This window comes from Sylvia atricapilla, chromosome 19 (assembly GCF_009819655.1).
Source record: "Sylvia atricapilla isolate bSylAtr1 chromosome 19, bSylAtr1.pri, whole genome shotgun sequence".
NCBI lineage: Eukaryota > Metazoa > Chordata > Aves > Passeriformes > Sylviidae > Sylvia > Sylvia atricapilla.
The window spans coordinates 8779117-8801174 of NC_089158.1; the positions used below are offsets into that span (position 1 = coordinate 8779117).

The 22058-nt window shown below is 54.0% G+C and overlaps 1 protein-coding gene across 3 annotated transcripts in view; it reads right to left on the reverse strand.

Moving 5' to 3' along the window:
- Positions 1 to 909: 909 nt before the first annotated feature.
- Positions 910 to 22058, reverse strand: part of GPSM1 (G protein signaling modulator 1) — a 64062-nt gene continuing 42913 nt past the window's right edge. For 2 of the 3 annotated variants that reach the window (XM_066332888.1, XM_066332889.1), the window contains 3 exons: positions 5318 to 5477; positions 2977 to 3185; positions 910 to 2873 (listed from right to left, as the gene is read on the reverse strand). In XM_066332888.1, coding sequence (XP_066188985.1) covers positions 2685 to 2873; positions 2977 to 3185; positions 5318 to 5477 — 558 coding nt within the window. In that variant the 3' untranslated portion in view covers positions 910 to 2684. Of the gene's footprint in view, positions 2874 to 2976; positions 3186 to 5317; positions 5478 to 10690; positions 10896 to 22058 lie in introns of those variants that run through there. The other variant, XM_066332890.1, reaches the window with a different exon arrangement.

Genomic DNA, 22058 nt, shown 5'->3' on the forward strand with positions numbered 1-22058 from the left:
AGAGCCCTTCCCGAGCTGGCAGAGAGGAGGATGCAGAACAGCAGCTGCCACTGCAGGCTACTCTGGAGACTCAATGGTAGCCAGTGCCTTCTGCTCACAGGAGCTTACAACGAGCCTGGCCCGCTCAGGATGGAGACAGGAGGTGAGACACCATCACTCAGTCCCAGGGATCACCTGCTCCTGGGAATCTGAGCCTCTGCACGCCTGAGGGCACAGTTCTGTCCCCAGGTCACACACAGAGCTGCTGTGCCCAGGCACCCAGAGGTGTGAGAACACCTGAGGAGAACAAGCTGGTGCTTCTTGATTAATCATTGACCAGGCCTGGCAGTGGCCAGCACAAATGAGCCAGGCATGGGAAGGCCAGCTGTGACTTGGATTTATCCTCACAGGGCTCAGGATCCAAACTGCTGCTCCCAGGCTGCCTTCCAGCCCAGTCCAACAGGCTGCTGTGCTGGAATGGGCTGGTGCTGCTGCTTTGTGTCTGCTCCAAGGGCTGGTGCCAGGGCTGTGCCCAGCACTCCGTGCCCTTGTCCCCTGGCTCTGGGGAACAACCCAGCTTTGGGCCAGGCGCCGGGGCGGCACCGAGACGGGGCAGAAAGGAACAGCTCAGCCTTTTCTCAGCCATGCAGGGCTGCTCTGTCTGCTCTGTTGTCTTAGAAACTTCTGGGCAGGGAATTCTCAGGGCTTTGTGCCTTCCCTCCACAGCCACATCCATGCTGGCAGTCAGGCAGAGCTGGGATGGTGGTGCCTGTCAAGATCTGTGTGCTCGTAAGTGTAAAGCAATGTGGAGGTGGGTGCACAATGCTTTTCCTAGCAGATGTGGTGGTGTCTGTTACCAGAGACCCCCATCCCTATTCCAAAGGGCCAGGATTAGCCCTGCTGTCAGCCAGGAAATAATGGAAATGAGTATTTGCACTGAAGCTTAGACACAAATATTTATTAAGCACAATTCCCCCCACCCCTTCCCCTTGAGCTGTATTCATTTCTAATATATTAATCCATTTGGCAGATTATTTTTTTAGAAAAAAAACAAGTACCTGTGGGTTGGAAATTCCCCATTAAAATGACATTAGCAAATGCACATGTAAAAAATAAATAAGCTCATACATTCAAGTATATGGCAAATAATACCTCAATAATACCTCTGAAAGCTTAATGGTCAGGTTCCAGTTCACCACCTGGCTAAGAGCTGCACAGGCCTGAGCCTGCAGCTGGTCAGGTCATCATCATCCATGTTTTCCTCTTTGACAAATGCTAGCTTGGCTGGTAGGTAGGGGGTGAGCAGCTCCTCTCCCCTCCCCAGAGCTCTGCCCAGCCCCAGGAGGGAGGCGCAGCCTCGGCCAAGCAGCAGGTGAGTGCTCCCAGGTAGCAGGTAAACTGCAGCTACCACTCCACATGGTCAGTGCAGGCAGGGTAAATGCCCCATGAGCAGCATCACTGGTCTAAAAATATCTCCCTGCTGGTTGGGAATGTTTCCATCAAACACATTTCGAATCAAAAGTGCTGATTTAGTCTCGGTTTCAGCACAACTCGGCGCTGGGGTTTCTTAAGTCCAGCATAGTCTCTGGTCAAGCAAAGGAGAAATACTTCACCTCTTCAAGTCACGTCTCTGCTTCCCTCCTCCAGCTTTTCCAGCTGGTCCAAAAGGGGAAGGAATGACAGTAAATATGAGTTCCCAGCCAGCCCCCCACGCTGGGGCTCTCCTGAGGCTCCAGTGGCTGGAGACACATGGACAGAAGCAGAGTGCCTCACTGGGAGCAGCTCAGTGCTGGTTTGGGAGGGAGCAAGAAGAGGGAAGGGCCATTGGCCCGAGCTGCTGATGGACACAGAAGGAAGGAGGGATGAGCCGTGGGCAGAAAGCTTTGCTGGCTGTTGAAGCAGGGCCCTGTCACACACAGGTTCTGTCTTGGACACCCTCACATTGGCTCAGTGGCACCAGGAGCTGTCCCTGTTTGCCGTGGGCTGGACACTTGGGCAGAGACCTCATTCCTCCTTCCCCCTGCCCAGGAACAGCCCCTGCCATGGGCTGCAGTGAGCTCCAGAGGTAAAAATCCCACTAAAGCTCAGGGTGAGCGAAGCTTTGTCCCTGCTCAGGGAGTCCTGCAGGGCTGCAGCTGGAAGCAGAGAATGTCCAGGGCTCTCCAGAGAGTCCTCAGCAAACCTAAAATACACTCAGGTGTGTGGGACCACGATGCAGCTGGGGTGGAGTAAAGTTTAAAGGAGCTGGGCTCTTTTTCTTCTGTAGAAGGAACAAAGATGAACAGGATGTTCCAGAGAAGAATCCAGAATCATTTGTGTCAGGGAAGACAGGAGGACTTCAAAATGGAAAAGGTGTTCTTCCCTTTCCCTGTTTCAATAAAAGTGTTGTGGAAATAAAAGACATCAAGGCTGGAGTTAACTACCCCGTGTGGGCTCCTCCAAGTTCCTGGGGTTTTAGGTGATCAGCAAGGGGCTGCTAAAGTCTTCCAGGTGCTGTGCCCAGTGTTACAGTGGCCCAGTGTCCTAAAAAAAACCCCTTATTTAAAAACTGTCCTCATCTGCTGGGCTCTCTGTAGGAACACGATGGAGGTGCAGCTCCCGGGACAAGACTGGGAGCACAGGAGCTTGAAACCACCCACCTCTGGTTTTCCTTTTTCAAAAACAAAGTAAAACTGAAACAACCCCCCCAGACCAAAGCCCAGTTCTTAGCTGGAACCAGGTCTCTGCTGCTCCTCCTCAGCCTCCTCCTGGGCTGAGGCCAAATCCACACGCTGCTCGTCCATGCGTTTGGCCTGGACACGCTGGATGAGGCTGAAAAAGTCTTCGTCCGGCATGGTGGGGCCACGAGGGATGGAGTCTGGGGGGGCACAGCGCTGGTCATCGATCCTGGAGGACTGCAGGAGAGAGAGGGGCGTTAGGGCAGGGCCAGGACAGCCCTGTCCTGGAGGAAAGGACTGGAGCAGAGGTGTCAGAGCTCCCCCAGCCCTGTGGCCGTACCTGACACTTCATGAGCATGTTGAAGAACTCGTCCCCGGGCTCCTGGGCGTCCCCCTCCACACGCAGGTGGCCCAGGTTGTTGTGGGTTATCCGCAGGCCGGGCAGGTTGCCCACGTTGGCACGTTGGTCATCCAGGCGCCTGCTCTGGGAGCTGGCAATGAGGTCGAAGAACTCCTCTGTCTGCGGAGATGCCATCAGGGTGGACTGTGCTGGGGAGTGGAGCACACAGCAGGGTCACTGCTCTGCCTGCCCTGCCTGAGCTGCAGAGCCCAAACCCCCTCCCCAAACTCCTCTCCACCCCACACAAACCCAGCAGGCAGCAGCAGAGGAATCAGGTGCCTTGATAACACAGAACCTCACATGCCCACCTTGCATGGCTGGGTCCCCTGCAGGGCTCAGCCAGCTCCTGGAGGCCACCAAAGGTGCCACCTTGGCCCAGGAGATCCAGTGCCCCTGGGCTGAACCACTGCCTGTGTGTGATCCCTGCTGCTTCCAGCACTGCCACTTCCACTCTGGTTTCCACCTGGACCAAGAGGCACAGGCAGAGCTGGGCATTCAGAGGTGAGCACAGAGTTCCTGATGGCCCCTGTGGCTGTGACAGGCACCCACACAGTGCCAACAGCTGGGAATAATTGCAGACAGGCCATCAGCAAAGCCCAGGCCTGGCTGAGCCTCTCACCTGGCAGCACCTTCTCAGCCCCCCCCAGAAATCCAGGCTCTTTGCTCAAGGAAAGGCACTGCCACGGTGAGTCCAGCTGTCACAGGCTGCAGGAGCTGCGTCAGCACCAGCAAAACACTCCTGGGCTCTGCTTCTCACCCCACAGAGCTGTGCTGGTGCTGGGGGTCCCAGTCCAGAGCTAGTGCATGTCATCTATCCACCACTGCCCCTTTGGAAACACCTCAGGGCAGTGCTCCCTGTCAGCTCCTGCAGCTGCTGGGTAGGGAAAGGCTCCCAAACAACAGCCACTGCACTCAGACAGGGACCAGCAAAGGAAAACAGAAATCCAGCCCAAATGGTGTTACTTTCCCTGAGAACAAAGCACTGGAGCAGAACCCACTCTGAGCCTCTCGACACAAGTCTGTAGAGCCCCAGCTCATGGAGCTGCAGAAACAGAAGAAAATCTCAGTGCTGACGCAGGGATGAGTTTCCTCTCCTTCAGATCACAAAGACTCCTCAAAAATAACACGTCCAAAAGGCTCAGAGCCCAAATGAGCCGAACCCAATGTGGGGCTGCTCGTGCATTCTTTATAAAGCTTCACATTTTCAACCCCGTCTCCTAAATTACACAGCTGTTACAGCCAAATGCATTTGTGTGTCAGAAATGCATCTCTTGACAAAGCAATGCTCATTTCAACCTTATTTTTAGACGCTAAAAACCCTCTCACCTCACAGCCAACCTGTGGCCTTCCTGCCACAGCCTGACCGTCTCTGCTTCAGCCCCTGCCCTGGCACATGCTCCTTGTGCTGCAGCTCTGGGAGCTGTCAGGGTCTCCTCTCCCATTTGCCCTTTGTATTCACTTGGAAACTGATGATGAACAAATCCATCAGGTTAAATAACTGGTTTGAGCCCTTTGTGCTGGTGATTAAGCGTGTGAGGCTGATCCCTGCATTTTGGAGCTTCTCCCCAGCTTGGGTTTAAACAAAGGCCCTGAATACTGAAAAAGCCACGAAACCCAAGTGCAAACACAGCCCTGCCTGCCCTATTTGTCAGGCGCCTTCCTCAATTTATTCGTGTCCTTCCTAGGGCTGAGTTGTTTGCCTGAGCAGCTTCCCACTGTTTATCCATCCTTCTGGCTCCTCTGTCCTTACACAACACCTATCACCACCGCATCCAAGAACAGTACAAAATCCAGAAGTTTTTCCTCCATGGCAACGCCATTACAAAAACTGGCAATATTTAAACCTGCTGAGAAAGCCTGACCCGGCCCCTGCACGTCCCAGACCCCAGGTTCTCACAAAGCTCCCTCAGCAATGACCGTCATCATCCTCCTTCTGGAGGTGCTAGAAAAGTCCTGGTGCCAACTTCCCTGTTCCAATCCAAGACCTAAAGACCCACATTGAAAAAATCCAAGTGTATCTTGCATTTCTCTCGCTAATTTACTCCGCAGACCTTAGCTCACACTCTCCAGCCTTTCCCTCGGCAATCATTTACATAAGAATGTTTCTTCCTTCCTTAAATACTGACAGAGATTGCCAAGGAACCGCTAAAGTTCAGAGAGCCGAGGAAGCTCAGGGAAAAACATCACGGGATGCACACGGCAAACCACAACAGCTGGGCACGCCGCGGGAGCAGCGTCACTCCCACAGGAACAGGGGACTAGGGAACGCGTCAGTGCTCACATATCCGCTCTCCCAGGGCAGGGACCCGTGTGGCAGCTGCCTCCGCAGCCTCGGCAGGGCACTCCTCCAACGGGCAGCGCTGATCATCCATCCGGTTGCTCTGGAACTTGCTCAACAGGTCAAAGAAGCATTCCTCGTCCGAAGGAGTCCGGTTGATTTTCTGGGAAGGGAGAGGAGAGTCAGAGTCACAACACCCCAAATAAGATCCTGAATCAAATCAGCGCAGCCTTGGGTATAGCCGTGCCCTCTCCTGCTCTGTTCAGGGGCTGTGTCCTGAGTGTGCCAAGCCCCACAGTCTGCAGCCTGCTGGGGTCTCTGCTCCTTGGTCCCTCTGATCCCAGAGGCTCCAGGCACTGCCACAGCCCAAACCCGAACCCAGATGAGCCTCGTGCAGCCGCTGTCACTGTAGAGCAGCCAGAGGAACCTGGAGGCTGAATGGGCAAGAGGGAAAAGGAGACAGCATTCACCCTGGCACTGCTCCGAGGGAGCTTCTGGGCTGGAAAGGGCTGGGCTCAGAGCGGGATGAGGGGAACTGTGCAGCCACCTCAGCTGAAGTGCTGCTCTGTGCTCAGCCCAAGCTCGGGGTTTGCTTTTTCCACCAGCTAAATCCAACCTTTTCAGGCCACTGCCCCTCACACCCCAACGCTTCCCCTGTGTCCTCAACACAGCACTTGTAGCAGTCACCCAGCTGTAAATGCCACAAAATTACAGATTTTCAGGACAACAGTTCTTGCACAAGAGCCCCAAATGAGCACCTTGCACTGGACAGGGATATATTTAAGTTGTGCTGCAGGAAGCTCGCGTTGGAGGCAGCCTCTCCGAGCCACTTCCAGCAGGGAGAGGGGCTGTGTGTCCTGATCTGGAGCAGACAGAGCAGCAGGAACAACAGATCCTTCCAAGGAGTCACTTGGAATGGGAGATAAAATTAGCCATTGATAAGAGGGGCATCTGCCAGGCCTGGGGATATTCCCTACACACCGAGCTGGTCCCACCAGTTGCTGGAAAAAAAAGCCACAACAGAAAGCAACAAAAACCTCTTAGAACTGGGTCTATCTGAGCTATTTTCTAGCAGAAGCCAGTCTGGGAAGGGGCACTGAGTCCCTCCTGACAGGCTGCACATTCCACCAGAGAGATGGAGAGGGCACAGCCAGACTTTCCAGCGGAACAAGAGATTCCTTTGGCTGCTGATGAAGCAAAGTCCTTCTCCCAGCTCTGCTGGTGGCAATCTGGGCAGCCTGGGAGCCCTCCCAGCCCCACCACACACGGTGCCGCTCCCACCAGAGCTCTTCCCCACGGCAGGGGCAGGCAAATCCCTTCATGGGAGCTCTGCAGTGGGGAGAGACTTGTGCTGACAGGGTTAAAGCCACAAGTTGGATCGGGTAAATGAAGGAAAACAATTTTCCTGTATGCTAAGCGAAGCAGATGAGATGCACTCAGCTTCTATTTAGGGCAGCGTCAAAATTAGCAGCGGGCCAGAGAGGAACATTGGCAATGTGGGAGCTGATCAGGGAGGGGAAAAACCCCTCTCACCTCCTGTCTGCCACGTGCTGATCCACTAATGGAGCCACAGCTCCAGTGGACCCTCTGAACCACCAGCAGTTGCATCTCAGAAATCAAAGCTGGCTTGGGCTTGAACTGAGGATGAACTACATCTCTCACAGCTCTGCTATGTTGGGTTGTGTGACCCAAATTTCAGGGTAGATGAGGAAACCGGTTCATTCACACCGAGCCTCCCTCCCGCTGTTCCATGACTGCATGGAGTAAATCAGAGCAGTCCTGGATCCAGGGAGAAGTTCCAGCTTGCAGGAGCAGCCTGGCAGTGCATGGCCAGAGCCCCCGGCTCAGAGCTCCCCCATCACAGACACCAGATCCCCCTGTGGCACATCCTGCAAAGATCCTGCACTTTGGGGTGTCAGGATCCTGCTCCCAATGCGCCTGGCAGAGAAAAGGATGCTCTGAATCAGTAGGAAGGGCAGTTAGAGCATGGAGGAGTGGGACAGGGCTGCCTGTGTGCCACCTCCCAGTGGCACCTGAGGGGCAGGAAGTCAGTGCCCATGGGCCGTGTTAGTGCTGACAGGGCTGTGCCAGCTTGGGATGGCCCATGGGCAGCCCCAGGGCATCTGGCTCCCTCCAGCCAAACCCTGCCCCAGGTCTAAACCTCTCTAATTAAAATGCCCAAATGTGTCAAGGCACGGAGTGCTGGGCTCCTTCCCTGCCAGGCTGCTCCCAGCCCCGAGGCAGGAGCTGTGAGGGCAGATGGAGGTGTGATCACACCCTGGGGCTCACCATCTGCTCCCGAGCTGTGCTCGCCCGGGGCCTTGGCACAGCCAGGGTCAGGAGGTTTCCCAGGAGCCAGGGCATCCCCTCATGGGGCTGAGCAACAGCCCTGCCGCAGCACAGCCACATCCCCAAATGGCTCCTGGGCACCAGCTTGGGTTTCCAGCCCCGAGACCACTTCTCACCTCATGGCCGGTGTCCCCGTCTGTCCTCATCCCCCGTTCTCTGCCTCCAGCACTGCAACTGCCCAAATTCTGCCAACTGTCACCTTCCTGTGGCAGCCAGACGCCGTCACAAAGAGTTAAACCAACCCCATCTGCACGGGGCAGAGGGACCCAGGGGCTGCTGGCACTGTAGAGATCGCCCCGGGGCGGATTTGGCTGCAAACACACTTGCCCTTGGCACGGGCACAGAGACACTCCCACCTCAGCCCACACAGGGACAAGGACGAGTGTGGAGCCTCTGCTCCTGCTCCCTGACCTTGGGCAGGACAGGGATGGCACCATCCCAAGCAGGTGGAGGTCCTGCTCGAGGGGGTTTGAGCTTTGTTCACATTTTCTGAGAGTGGCAGAGAGCAGGACTCCCTCTCCTCTCACAGCCCACTGGAAGGGATCCAGGCTTTTGCACACATTCCCTTGCTGCTGGAGGAACAGGCTGTTTAACCTGCCTGGGTGGATTCAGGATGTGTAAAACCACAGCCAAGGTGTTGAAAAGGCAGCAAAAAGCAGCTGCAGAGAGTGACAGGAGCCTGCTCTGCCACTGTCCCCTCTCCCTGGGACCACCAGCTCCTCAGGACCCCCAAGCCAAGGTCATTACACCCCGTGGAGAAGCACAAATCCACCCGTTTTCCTCTCTGATAAACTCTCACACCAAATAAAACCTGAGTTTTGGGCTGAGAAGGTTCTGGACTGCCCAGCTCTGCCCCAGAGGTGCAGGACACGGAGCAGTAGCTCCTGTGGAAATCCCTCAATCTGACCACTCCAAATATGCAGGTGAGGCCAAGGCTGGAGAGGTCCCAGGTGAGGCAAAACAAAGTCAGAACTGACTCCTGAGCCTCACCCCCTTTGGCCATTTTCATTCAGATTCAGGAAAGACATTAAACAAAGGCAGAAAGGCTCTTTGCAAGAACTAAACCACTTCCCAGCTCCCAACACCTGAAGCCACAGCCCACAAATGCCCTGCAGGTTCTTCCACCTTGGACCCACTGCCCACCCAGGACCCTGCAGAGAACCTTTCTCAGCCACATTCCCACTGCCAAGCCCCATCCTGGGATCAGCACCCTGTCCCAACCTCTCTGTGGAACCTGAACAACCCCCAGGCAGCCCCAGCTGTGCCCCCTACTACACCAACATCTGCTCAGAGATCCCCTCAACCCCAACGCTCTGGTGGTGGCTTCTCCCACAGCTTCCTGCTGCCCCCACAGCAGCTCGGGATGCAGCTCTTCCCACAGCGCTCTGAGCCCCACCAAAGCCTGTCAGATCTGCTCTGGGACAGAGCCCCAGAGGTCCCCAAGTAACCACAGCAGGTATTTCTGTGCTGGCCAAGTCATGGCACTTCCCTCAGTGATCCCATGGTCACCCAAACACGGGTGGAACGTCCCCTTCAAAGGGAGTTTCGCCCACCAAACTAAACCACAGACACCCAAGAGCCACCCAAAGGGCCAGACCTTGTCCCTCTGTCAGACCAGCTTCTCGCTGGTGTCCCCAGGGCAGTGACCTGCCTTTGGTTCCCCTCCAGGCAGACCTGACCCAACGCAGGATCAAGGGCTCTCACTCTGGCTTTGTTCTCCTCCCAGGGGACAGTAGATGGGACCTGCAGGCAGGAACCAGGGGCGGATGGACCCTGGTGTGTCTGGTACAGCAGATCCAGCTCAGGAGTGAGTGCCCAGGTCAGGGACCAGCGAGGATAGCGGTGGGTTCAGGGGTAACACAGCAGTTCTCACTGTCACCCCCTCAGAGCACAGCCTCGGCATTTAAATGTGTCCACCACAATTCCACCTTATTTCAGGAAGGACACAACCTGGAGACGAAGCGACCTGACCACGTCCCACAGTAACAGAGCTGGGACAGGACCCAGCAATCAGTCCCCAGGACCAAGTTCTCCCCTGTGGACAGTCCTTGGAAACCTGTGCCCTTGCCCAAGGCAGGCACTTACCTGCCCCAGGTGAGGCAGTTACCCCTCTCCACACATCTGCCCCTGCCCCATCTGCCTCTCCCCAGTGCACCAGACATGTCACTGCTCCTTACCTCTGCTATTTTCAAGGTAGCCAACCTCAAAATCTCCAGGCAGGAGCAGAGCTGGTGCTGCTGGTGGCCACCAGTGCCGGGAGCACCTTATCCAGGGCTGTCTGTCAGTCCCCTGCACGCAGCTTTTCTTTATCCTGCACCACCCCACGCCTCACCCTGGTGAACTCACTGTGGGGGCTGCACCTCTGGCACGGCCACAACGTCAAACCCCAAAAACATCAGGCACTGAACTTCCCAACCTCACCTGGAGAAAGGAACCGAGGGGGAGGTTTGCAGAGAGGCAAGCGGGGGCTGGAGGAGAGGACTGGAAGGAAATCCCTGGCTGAAATCCACAGCCTGTTTTACCAGGAGGAGAAATGTCTGGAGAATCGTCCCCGTGCTCCGGAGTGGGGCTGTCCCTGTCCCCAACCACCAGCTCGTCGGCTGGAGTCTCCACTCCTCGTCAGCTTCAGAGGCAGCAGAGCTGGAAAACTCGCCCGGTCTTTGCTCAGGACACCACTTTCCTTCCCGTGCCAACCCCTGGGCGCTGCTGCCCCGCTCCTCCCGTGAGACAGGGCTGGTGACAGACACCCCGTGTCCCCACCCTGAGCACGGCCACCCTCTGCTGTGAGACACAGCACACCCGGAGCAGCCTGAGCACCGCCGCAGCCGCCACAATATTAATAATAAAAAGTTCACACCGGAGCTACCTGAAAACTTTAAACCCCCGAGCACACACGGCACATCCCGGCCTGAGTGAATCCTCCGTATCTCCGCATCCACCTCCTCCTCCTGCTGCTCCTCCCGATGCCGCCTCTCATTTCAGAGCAAGAAGGAAACGCAAACAACCCCCCGAGTTTCCCTCACTGACCTCAGCAGCCAGCTCTTCCCCGGCCTCCGGCTCTCACATGTCCGCGGGCAGGAGGAGCGCTGCCGCCGCTGGATGCTCCAGCTGCCCGAGGCTCTCCCAGCGCCGCCGAGCGGGATTCGTGCCGAGCGGGATTTGTGCGGAGCGATGTGCACAACGTCGCCGGCTCCAGTGACCCGCTGGGTTCGAGCTGAGGCTTAAAGCGACAGCCCCGCTGTCACCTCCTCCCCGAGCCGCTGCGTGCCCTGGCACGATGTAAGGGGGGGCTCCAGAGAAGGCTCCTCTCTCTCCCTCACCTCGCTGCCACGATCCTCCCGTTATTAGATGATGCTCTTAAACACACACAGTGCAGCTACGTGAATATTTAGCTTTCCTTCCACCTCCTCACCTCCCACCCGCCACACTCACTTTACCTTAAAAATAGATTGGGATCGATTCTCCCAAACTACATCTGCAAACACGCTCGGCTCAGCAGGCACAGGCACCACGGCAGCAAACGCTCTGTGCACACCCAGACACACTCTGATCGTTTGGATTTAAAGCACCAAAATACTGAAGGACCATTTTTAGCTCCTGATAGTCCTCCTGCTCCTTGTATTATTAGATATGTGCGGTTTTTTTGTCCTATTGCAAGAGCTGAGGCTGCCTCAGCCATAAGCATCTCAATTTAAATGTAACACTGCTCGACAGAGGGAAATTTCTAATTGCAACAGGGTTTTTTAAACAGGGAAAGATGGAAATGCCAGGCAGCAGCCAAAGAGCTGTTCTTACCTCACGTTTGTGAAATGGGAATTACTGACAGTGAAATGGGGCAACTGGGAAGAAAAGCACATTTGCCAAAGGGGCAAAATGGGGACAGAGCTTCACTGGCACTCTCGGCTCTCTGTCCACTCTTGTCCTTCACTCTCACTTTTCACTGCAAAAGTAGGAAATCTCTCTAACTTGAACAAAAAAATGCAGCGTTGGGGAACTGCCTGTGCTATTCCACACCAATAAATTCATTTCCAGGAGTCACACAATAACTTCCAAAGAAAGATGGAAACTGTGTGGGACCTGAGATCAGGACTCCTGGCTTGGTACCTGTCCCTGGCTGAAAAAGAAGGAGTGAGGGAGGGCAGGGCACAGCCACAGCTCCTGTGGGCTCAGTGCTGGGGCTGAGACCAGGGGATCCCATGGGTAGAGTGGGGCAACAGGGGAATGAACCAGACTCTGCCCCTGATGTGAAGAGCTGAGCTGCCTTTGGAGAGCCCTGAAAGGGGGAATCTGCAGCTGGTACAGGGGGAAAGCAGAAAATGGGTGTTACAGAGGGGCAGAGCCCACACACAGGAGGTCGGCGATTGGAACAACGTGAGGAAATGACATTTTCCCTCCGAGTTTAGGATGCAGCCAAGAATAAAGAGTGAGACATTTGTGATCTGCAGAGACACAACCTACAACGTCAGGTTGGAGCTCAGGGAGCCGAGTGTGCCCTGGGCACACGTGTGCCCTGCACTGTGCTGTGCCCAGCCCCTGCCACAGCCCATCCACACCCTGCCCAGGCCCAGGACGTGCACACGCTTCCCTTGGAGCATGAAATTATCACCCTCACTTGGACTGTTTTCAAAGATTTTTTTTTTTCCCCTTTAAACAACTCGCCCACTCATCCCTATAAACGCCGGTGCTAAAAGCTGGTTCTGTTGTTAAGATTTCAAATAACTCGGGTTTTATTGTTCCAAACAAAATCTAAATAACTCACCCACACTCCCTCCTTCCGAAATACAGTAAGTGCTGACCTGTTGGGACCGTGCCCTGCTGCCACACACGGCTCAGACACAGGCTGGTGACAATATCATTTCTGATTGCATTTGGAGGGAGCCCCGGGGGTGTCTGGCTGAATGTTACTGACACCTCTGCTGCTCACAGTGCCCGTCTGACTGTCTGGAAGCCACTGCCACCATGACCACACTGGGCCACTTTGTGCCACAAGCACATTAATACAGGTTTTACACTTTTACCTCAGCTACACAACAACCTGTCCTGAAATCACAGGTCAGTCCAGCCCTCACTGCTGAGACCAGTGGGAATTACTCCTAGTTTCTCTTCTCTGTATTCAAACAGTCCTCTGTAGTTAATGTAGAACTTTTCCACGTGGATTTTGACAGCATTTACCATGCCAGGCTGGGTTTCCCTGGAACTTTAACAGAAGTTTAACAGAAACACACCAGCCTGGATTTAGCACCCAGAGCTTGTTTTACTCACCAAGGACACAAGGTAGAAACACTCTCACTCAAGGTCAGTCTCTGGAGAAGATGAGTGGCTACAGAGGTCGGTTTGGCCCATCAAAAACCTGGGGGATGCCTTAAACACCAAAACTGGGAGTGAACCTCAACTACTGCTTGGAACAACTCAGCTTGGAGGTGGATGACAACAAGCAGTAAGTTTTTGGGGTGTAGCTCTCCCCCAGGGCTGTGCACACCAACACACACCCAAAGCAGCAAAACACAGGGTTTTGGCCACAACTCCTTGCAGTGATGGACTCTGCACTTGCAGAGGGGTGGAACCAGGATCATGCTCAGCCGTGGAGTCTCAGCTGAGCAGCACTAATTTGCTAAACTGAAATAACTCCGTTGCTTGAAAGGGTATAACCCATATTCCTGATTAATTAGCACAAGGTTAATATATAGAGCATTTTCTCTATCCACCTCCCCACTCCAAGCCCCGCAGAGCAGGGCAGGTGAGCTCCTCTTTGGTAATGGAGACAATCCAGTGCTCCAGCTGCAGAGATGCCCTGCTCTCCTCATCCCCTGCACTCCCTGCTCCTCTCATTGGAACCTCCTGACAGTTTGCTTTGAAAACGCTTTGCAAAAAAAAGCCTGCTCATCTCTGGATTGCCAAAATTGTGCTGCTTTCTTGAATCAGACTTTTATTTAGACACCTACTTGCTCTGAGCACAGCGAGGTTTGAAGGGGGAGCTGTGCAGATGCAGCACCTTCCTCAGGGGTGCTGGGGATGGGGGGAAATCGGTCGTGGAGCTGTGCACACCCATCCACATCAGCACCCATAACACATCCAGCCTGCACATAAACACCCTTGGCTCAGCAAACGCCCAGATCTCTAATTATTGTTTACTCACACCCCAGAAATGCCTGAAGGCCGCGTTCGAGATCAAGGCTTTGTTGTGCAAGGCACCCCACAAAACACGAAATCCTGGCCCTGCTGGGGCAGGGAGGGTTCCTGGGGCTGCTACCTGTGGGTTTGCCACTGCAGCCACGGTCTGTCTGACCTGCTCAGGAGAGTTGAAACAGGCAAGAGAAAAAAATCACATGCAAAGGCAGGAGCAGCTTCTCCTATCAGTCAAAAGCATCTCCTGCTCTGCTACCTGCTGCTGCAAAGGGCAGGATGAAACTACACCCTGTTTGGGGTTTGCTCCACATGACAGTGCCCAGGGAACACTGGGATTCATTCACGTGGCTTTAGATACAGGCAAAAAATCCTCCTGGGACTTTCCTGCACCTCCTGCACCCAGGCACAGGCAGTGCCTGGCTCTGCTGGCTCTCCAGACAGGGCTGCATCGATTGCTCCTCAACGAGCACGGCAGGGAGCTGGAACTTCCCCTGGGGCACAAACAGCACGATCCAGGACGGAAAAGTTGGATCCATGGGATGGTTTGGGGCCCTGCTCTAATTGCACATGTCCCCAGGGGAGCCTCTCCAGCCGTCCCTGCACTCGGAGCACTTCACTGGGCTGGGCTCTGCCAGGGCTTCTGGGGCCACACAGGGAATGGGGGCTCTGAAAAACCATTATTTGGGCTTTTGTAGATTAATTGCTGTTAACTGCCTAGGGAGGCTTAAAAATAGCACCACTAATGGGAAATGTGGATGCTGGAGGTGAGGTATGAGCAGAAGCCACCTTAACCTGACACAGGCTGTGCCCAGCCTGCAGCCAGTGCCAAAACCAGGGACTCCTTATGTCCGGCTGGGAATTGCTGTCTGCACCTCTTAATTCTGCCCCTCCCTCAGCTGCCTTCACACTCATCTGGGCACAGGGGGAACCTTCCTCCTGCCACGGCAGGTTTTATCAGGAGAGCTCCAAGAAACAGCCCCTAAACCTTCCTGTGATTTATGGATTCCCATTCTTCTCCTGCAGCCAGGGAGGACCCTCAGCCAGCTCCCAGGGACCCTCAGTTTCCTGCACTCTAAATACAGGTGCAAGGACAGCTCAGGGAGACCCCAAAGCCTCTGTTGCCTCAAGGCCACCCTAAATCCAGAGGAGAGGACTCCATCGAGGGGATCTATCCAAAAGCGGTGACTTAAGGAACAACCTGTCCCCTGAGGAGGTCACTGCCTCCTTGAACCCTCCTCCCTGATCACAAACTCCAGGGATGGAGCTGCCTGGTGAAGGGAAGGCAGCAGGGTGGCCTCTGGGCAGGATGACAGTGATATGGCCTCCCCAAAGCTGGGCAATAACAGACAAAACCCAAACCTCCCCCCAAGGCTGTGCTGTGTTTGTGTCCTCTGGGGGAGCCTCCAGCTGTGCCCAGCAGCTGGAAACAGCCACCATCAAAGATAAGGCTCAGACAGAACTGCTCTGGTTATACAGCTCTGTCCTTCACTGAAACCCAGAAACCATAACATCAGCATGCATTTCCTGGGTTAAAACATAATTTACATCAAGAGAAACACAAGTTACTGATACAGAAAGGATTCTTTAGGTAGCCCCAGCATGCACTGCCAGACCATGATCCCTTCCCAGCACAGGGACCTGCTGGATCCATCCATGCCAGACCCCAGCAGCCACAGCTGGGACCTCAGGGATGCAAGGCAAGAAAATCAAACCAAGACACCAGAGGCCCCCTTGTCATCTGGTGCCACCCCAGCTCCAGGGGTTTAAGCCCAGTTAGGCTGATTTACACCCAAAGAGAACCTGGGCTATGATATTTTTTTAAGCTCTTCTGCCACGTGAAGTTTAATAAATTCCAGGGGCCAGAACTGTGAAGGTACAAAGTGCCCCGGGTACAACAGAGACCCAAGAAAGGAATGAAAAGTTCTAGATTTTGAGAGAAATCAAACATTTGGAGGTTTATCACTCTGAGTTTGGCTTCAATTCATCCTATTTTTTTTCCAGTGCTGTTCTCTTTAAAGTGACAGTTTCTAGGAAATGGTGAGTGTAACATCTCTTTTACTGTCTCATCCTACTTGATGGCTGACAGTTTGCCGGGAGAAAAGGTTGTGCAAGGAGGAAAGCAGACCTCAATTATGGCTTCAAAGTGCCAGTAACTGCAAACTCACTTACAATGAGTCAAGGGGAGAAGAGTGGATTTGGGGAGCTTGGTCTGTCACCTCCAGCCTGGGTCATTGACCTTCAGACCTCCAACACCAGTCTGCTGGGTGGACTTTGGACAACCAGCTCAGTTTTTACCTCCTTCCTAGAGCAGATTCCTCTGGTAAGAGGCTTTTTCTTAGTTTCCTAGCTCCAGAGCTGGCCTCCACATGTAACCAGTTAAGGATGGAATATGAAGCCCCTTGATCCTCAACCTGAGGGATCAGAGAAACATCCAGACCCTGGGTGTCCTTGGTGTCACCCGTGCAGATGTCAGGGCTTGGACACCCTCCTGCACGTGGCACAGCCCGTGGGTTCTTTCCCCTGTGTGTGGCTGATGCACAGGCACAGGCTTGTACAAATCCTTCCACACGGCTCAGCTTTGATCCACAGCCTGACCTCAGCCTGGGAGGAGGGAAAACACAGAAACAGGGTGTGCAAGCAACAGAAATATCCCAAAGACAGGGAGATCAGGGGCACTGATCCCTGCAGCTCTTACAGATACCAGCCCTGTCCCAGGGAGCACATGGAAATTTCCTCAGGAAGGGTCAATCCTGGGTTCAATCCCTTGGATCTGCCCCTCAGGAAGGGTCATTCCCAAGTTCAATTCCCCAGGCACGACACTCGCCTGCAGCAGAGCCAGCTCTGCCCTGCCTCCCTCTCTCTCACTCACACAGGCTCATTGGATAATTACAGAGAAAACCAAGGCAAATCCCAATTTTAATGCCATTATAAAACAGAGAGGGGGAATTCATTACCTGGCAGCTGTTAATATTCAAGGAAGAAACTGATAATTTGCCTCTGAGGCAACGAATGCAGCAGAGGCAGCACAAGCCAGAAAACGCTGCTGCCTCCCCCCACCTTCTCCGTGCAGCCACTTTTTGCAGAGGTTTTTTTTTTCTATCCACACCTTTATTTCCCTGCCTCCCATGAGCGAAGTCCCAGAGAAGAATTACTGCCAGGGCTCTGCAGATCTCCTGAGAGCTTTAGCTGTGGATCTGCTGCACCCCTGGCTTTGGCAGAGCAGTCCTTACACCTCTCCTGGCCTGTGCAGCATCTGTGCAAGGAGCCCACCCGAGCCAGAGAACAGGAGATAAAGAAGGACCCTGCAGCTTAACAAAGAAACTCCGAGAGAGAAAGACAGGTCAGACAATTTGAGATGACTCTGGGGAGACATCCCTGACTGCCTCTCCCAACAGCCCAAATCCCTGAAGAGCCTCCCCAGAGCTGTCAGGCTCCAGGTTTTCCTGCACATCCTGCCTCCAGCTAGGGAAGAGCTCAGCCTCCCTGCCCCGAGCACTTTGGAAGGTCCCACCAGCTGAACAGGAAGATAAAGCACTCCAAGAACAAGCCACAGCTCCGTGTTTACCTGCTCACTTCCAAGAGGACTGACACCACCACAGCAGCCTCCAGGTGTCATAGGAACAGGCTTAAATTTAGCAGCAGCTGCCTTTCCTCTCTCCCTGGCTCTGGCTTCTCCCTTCCTCTCCACTCCCTGCCTCTCGGAGCACGTTTACACCAGAAAGTCTGACCAGCACTAATGGCATAATTATACCCCTGCAGCTGAGCAAACGTGGAGGCTGTGGGATGAAGGAGGGTGTGATTTGCACTGCCCCTGTGTTGTGGGATTCACACACCAGGGAGATGAAGCAGGGACCAACCTGATGTTAAAACAGAGGGAAGATGCACAGGCACCACAGAAGAGCAAAGGTTGCCTCATGTAAACCCCACGTTCCAGCTCCAGGGGGAACAGGGGAAGTCTCAATCTCCCCTCAAACAAGAGAAGGCAACCAGGGAAATGATGCTACAGGGCCAGAAGCCCCCAGGGCTGACACATCCCTGCACTCCAGCATCCATCCAGCCCATTGTGCAGTTCCCAGGGAAGTCACAGGGGATGGATGGAGACACCTGACAGCCAAGAGCTGCCTGGACAACCAGCAGGGACAGGCAGGATCCTCCAGATCTGCTCCCTGCCCTCAGGGCTGACCCTCAGAGGGCCACCACCAGCATCCTGCAACCCCGAGAAACCCTAAGACAGAAAACCATCAAAAGAACCTTGGCAACCTGCCCCTGGGGCGGGGACGTGTGACCTACAAAAAATTCCTTTCTTTTATGGCTGCTTCTCACTGTAGTCGTAAAAAAAGGCCTTACAAAAACATTTGTCCCAGGGAATGTTTGGCCATGCAGAGTGCTTGAAAATCATTCAGTGTCTAAATACATCAGCAACCCATCTCTGCAAGTCGTCACTGCAATCAAACACAGCTCCTCTTTCCCTTGACTATAAATGGGCTTGGCTGAGGACAGGGTGGGGGACAGGTCTGGAGAGGGAGAAATCACCCCCTGGGAAAGGGACAGTCCAGAGGATCAGGAGCATCTCCAGAGCACAGATCCAGAGAGGGGTGGGTTTGATCCTCACCTCCATCCATGGGTTTTGCTCCAGCTCTTGGACCTTGACACAATAAAGTGTTTTAGCCCTTGAACTCTGCCTCATGCTCAGCCCCATCAACCTCAAAGACCTTAAACACCGGCCCAGAATTGGGGCAGGTCCTCAGGAAGTCTTTTCCAGAACTTACAGCCCCTTTCTTCCGTGGGCCCTCTCCTTTTTGCACAGAGGAGGGTGAGGGACACAATCTCTAATATTTTTTAAGTGTTAGAAAAATCCCATGCTTCCAGTAACCTTCTAATAACCCCCCAAACACATCTGCTCCAGTCAAACCCAAGCTGGAGCATTCTGACCTTCACCACAGTGGAGAGAGGGGTTAAATTTACGAGCAAGCCTTTGATGTCTGCAGGTTTCATGTAGTACAAAACCTCTGCTTTGATGTTCCTTTTAAAAGAGAGGAAACTCAGAAGGTGTGCACTGCACGAGTCCCAGGGAGGGATTTGGATCTGGCTGCAGGGACAGGGCTTTAATGCAGCCACTTTTGCTCAGGGCTCTGCTGCAACAGAACAAAAACGTGACCGAAAGCACCTCGCCCTCATCAGCTTCTCCCAGACCAAATCCTCCTCGGCTGCAGGAGGCAGGCACTCAGAGCCCTGAGTGTCACCGTGGCAGGGCTCACAGGTGAGCAGCACCCTGTCCTTGCTCATCCCCAGACCCTGGCAGGGCTGGTCCTTCTCCTCCTATCCACCACCAGCCAGGCTGGGAGATTCCCCCACTTCAGGGGGCCCTGGGAGGGATAAGGAAGCCCCTCTTTGCCCCAGCAGGGTCAGGACCCTCCTGCACAGCCAACAGCAGCCCCTTGCACAGCCGTGGCAGGAGGGACAGCGAGGCACAGGGGGGACCTGCCACGGGCTCCTACCTTCCGCAGCACCTGGGCCATGGCTTCTCCCATCCATCCCAGCATCCCCGCGGCTTTCCCCGCAGGCTGAGCCCTCCTCTCAGGACCAGACAGAGCTGCCAGAAGGGCCAGGCTCCTCTCCATGCCCTGGCTCACTTCACTTTTCCCTGCCTCCCCTCTGCCGCCTCCTCCCATGGGGAGTTTCCCAGCAGCTCGGTAATTAGCAGCATCATCACCAATGCTAATAACAACCACCACGGCTCCTGCCATCCGAAGCTCAAACAACTTTACAGCCATCATCACGCCTCTGTAACCCCCGTCCCGGGGGAGGCAGGAGAGCAGCATTACCCCACCACCCGATGGGGAGGAGGGAGGTAAACAACAGGCAGGGGATGGATGGTGAATCCAGGAGCTCTGAGTCAGGCACCTCACACCCCCAGCACCACCCCGGATCTCCCAGCTGCTGAAGCCCTTTGGGATGGAGGTCAGGGGTTGTGCTGACAGCAGGACTGATCCAGAGCTCACACTGTTGGATATGGGAGTGCTGGGAGGAGTTTTTTCCCTGCTGGAGTCTGGGTTCTCCTCTGCAATGGGACAGCAGCATTGTGGCACCCCAGAAAAGCATCTCAGATCAACCTTTAGAGATCACCTCTAATGAAAGACTCGCAGTTTACCAATGGATTAGAGAGAATTTTTGCTTTTTTTCCTTGCAGAATGAGGAATCTGGGGGAGTTGTTGTCTGAACAGCCTGACCAGGAAAACTTCTCCCTCCCATTCAGATGGGGTTTGCCACCTTTGATTACAAAGACTCCCATAGATGGAACTGCAGCTTTTCCACTCCCCTGTGACAGCAGAACACAGTGGGGTTGCTTTGCTCATGGCAAAACCCACAGGATAACGCTAACATTAAACATCCTGAGGTCTGGCCCGTGCTGCCAGCCTGGCAGAGCTGTCAGCTGGGAGCACCACCACAGCAAAGCTCCCCTGAAGTGACCCTGTTGTGTCCCCCAGAGCCACCACAGAGCCCTCTGGGCTGTCCCCAAACCCCACACGCACTGCCAAGGGGTCACCCGTGGTTGGCAAAGCCCCAGGAACCTTTTTTCACACACAGCCCATGGATCCACAGCCACACTCCTAAGGAACGCTTTTCCCAGCTCCTGATGGAGCGTGGCTTTTGTTTGGTCTTTGGCTGAATGTCTGAGTTAAAAATACGAGGCTATTTCTGGCAGAAGTGGTTTTTTTCTCTCTCTCTCTTTGTATTGCCTTGTGTGCCCCATGCTGCTGTCTCCTCTCTGGCTCAGATGAGCTTTGTTTTCCTTCTCAGTGGTCATGTTTGCACCGGTGAGCTGTAGGAAATGTTTTTCCCAGCAGACCATTTCCACAAGCACCGTTGGGAGCGAAGAATGAGCTTAGAAAAGTCTAAAAAAACCCCTATTTAGTGTAAAAATTTGGTCTCCAATGGCCAGAGAACTGAAAATCAGAAATGTCTGTGGTAAAAAAGGGACGTGTCCACACACTCATGCACACAGGTACAGCAGGATGTGTTCTCCCCATGATCCACACATGAGGAACAAAGGACTTGGAGTCACAAACACCTTCAAGCATCCCCACACTCCACAGCCAGGCTTCATCCCAAGCTCTGCAGCTCTGACTCTTTCTTAGCCAGCATGAAAATATTTAATTTCGCTTTTTCTTAAATGCCAAGGGGAGAGAAAAAAAAAAATAGGCCTATCTTTTCTGGCTTGGATTTACTCCATCTGGAATCACTGCATGATCACAGAGCTGTGATAGTGTGTTAGAGACTCAGTGTAAAGCAAAAACCTAAATACTTCCAAGCACCCATGAGATCACTGATCTTTCCTGTTACGCTTCGTCTCTCCTGGCAACGAGCTGAGGATTTGGGGCTTTCTCACTTGAGATCACTGGGTTCAAACACCTCCAAGCCCCCTCCCACCCTGCAGAAACGTGCCATGGTGGTGGTGTGAGCCCTGTTTTCAGGGCTGGGAACAAACCCAGCACAGCTGCAGGAAAGCTCCCCGGAATTTGTGTTTGCCATGTGTCACAACAAACATCAACACGAGTGGAAGGGAACGGCCCCAAAGCAGCAGAATTGTCAGGTTCAAAACAGCAAAAAGGCATTTGGGGTGTTTCTCAGGACGTGGATCCTCAGCATCCTCCAGGGAGCCAAGCACACACTGATCAGAGCTCCCCAAACAGCACCAGTAAACTGGAAATCACTGACACCAGGGCCAGCTCTTGAGGAAATGAGCTCTATCTGTGCTGATTCCAAAGGAAAGCTCCTGGATGATGATTTTTACCATCTCTGATGAATTCTAGGAGACCACTCTGCACACTGACCATCAGTGTGGTCAGAACATGAGGCAGAACATCTACAGTCCCACATTTGGCAAAGGCAACCAGGACTTTTTGTCACTCGTCAAAGACCTGGGAAGGGCTCTGGTTTTTGAAGGCACCAATTCCACTCCTCCTGAGCCCCAGGAGCTGATCAATTCAAGCTCCATAAAGCTCCCAAACGGCTGTGCTTTTCTGGAATTCAAGGCATCACGTCCTGACATTCCTAAACTCAGCTCTAGACTCCTGTCCCTCGAGAGAAGGTTATAAATGTCACCACTGAGGGGCAATCCCTCACAGACCAGTGATGGAGACTGGTACCAGTGCTCTGCTAACAGGACAGTGATGTGAGGCTCAAAAAGGCAAAAGGATTTGCCAGCAAACAGAGCACAGCTACAGACTCTGTTTTCCAGCCCTAAGTCCCCTCTGCCACCCCCACA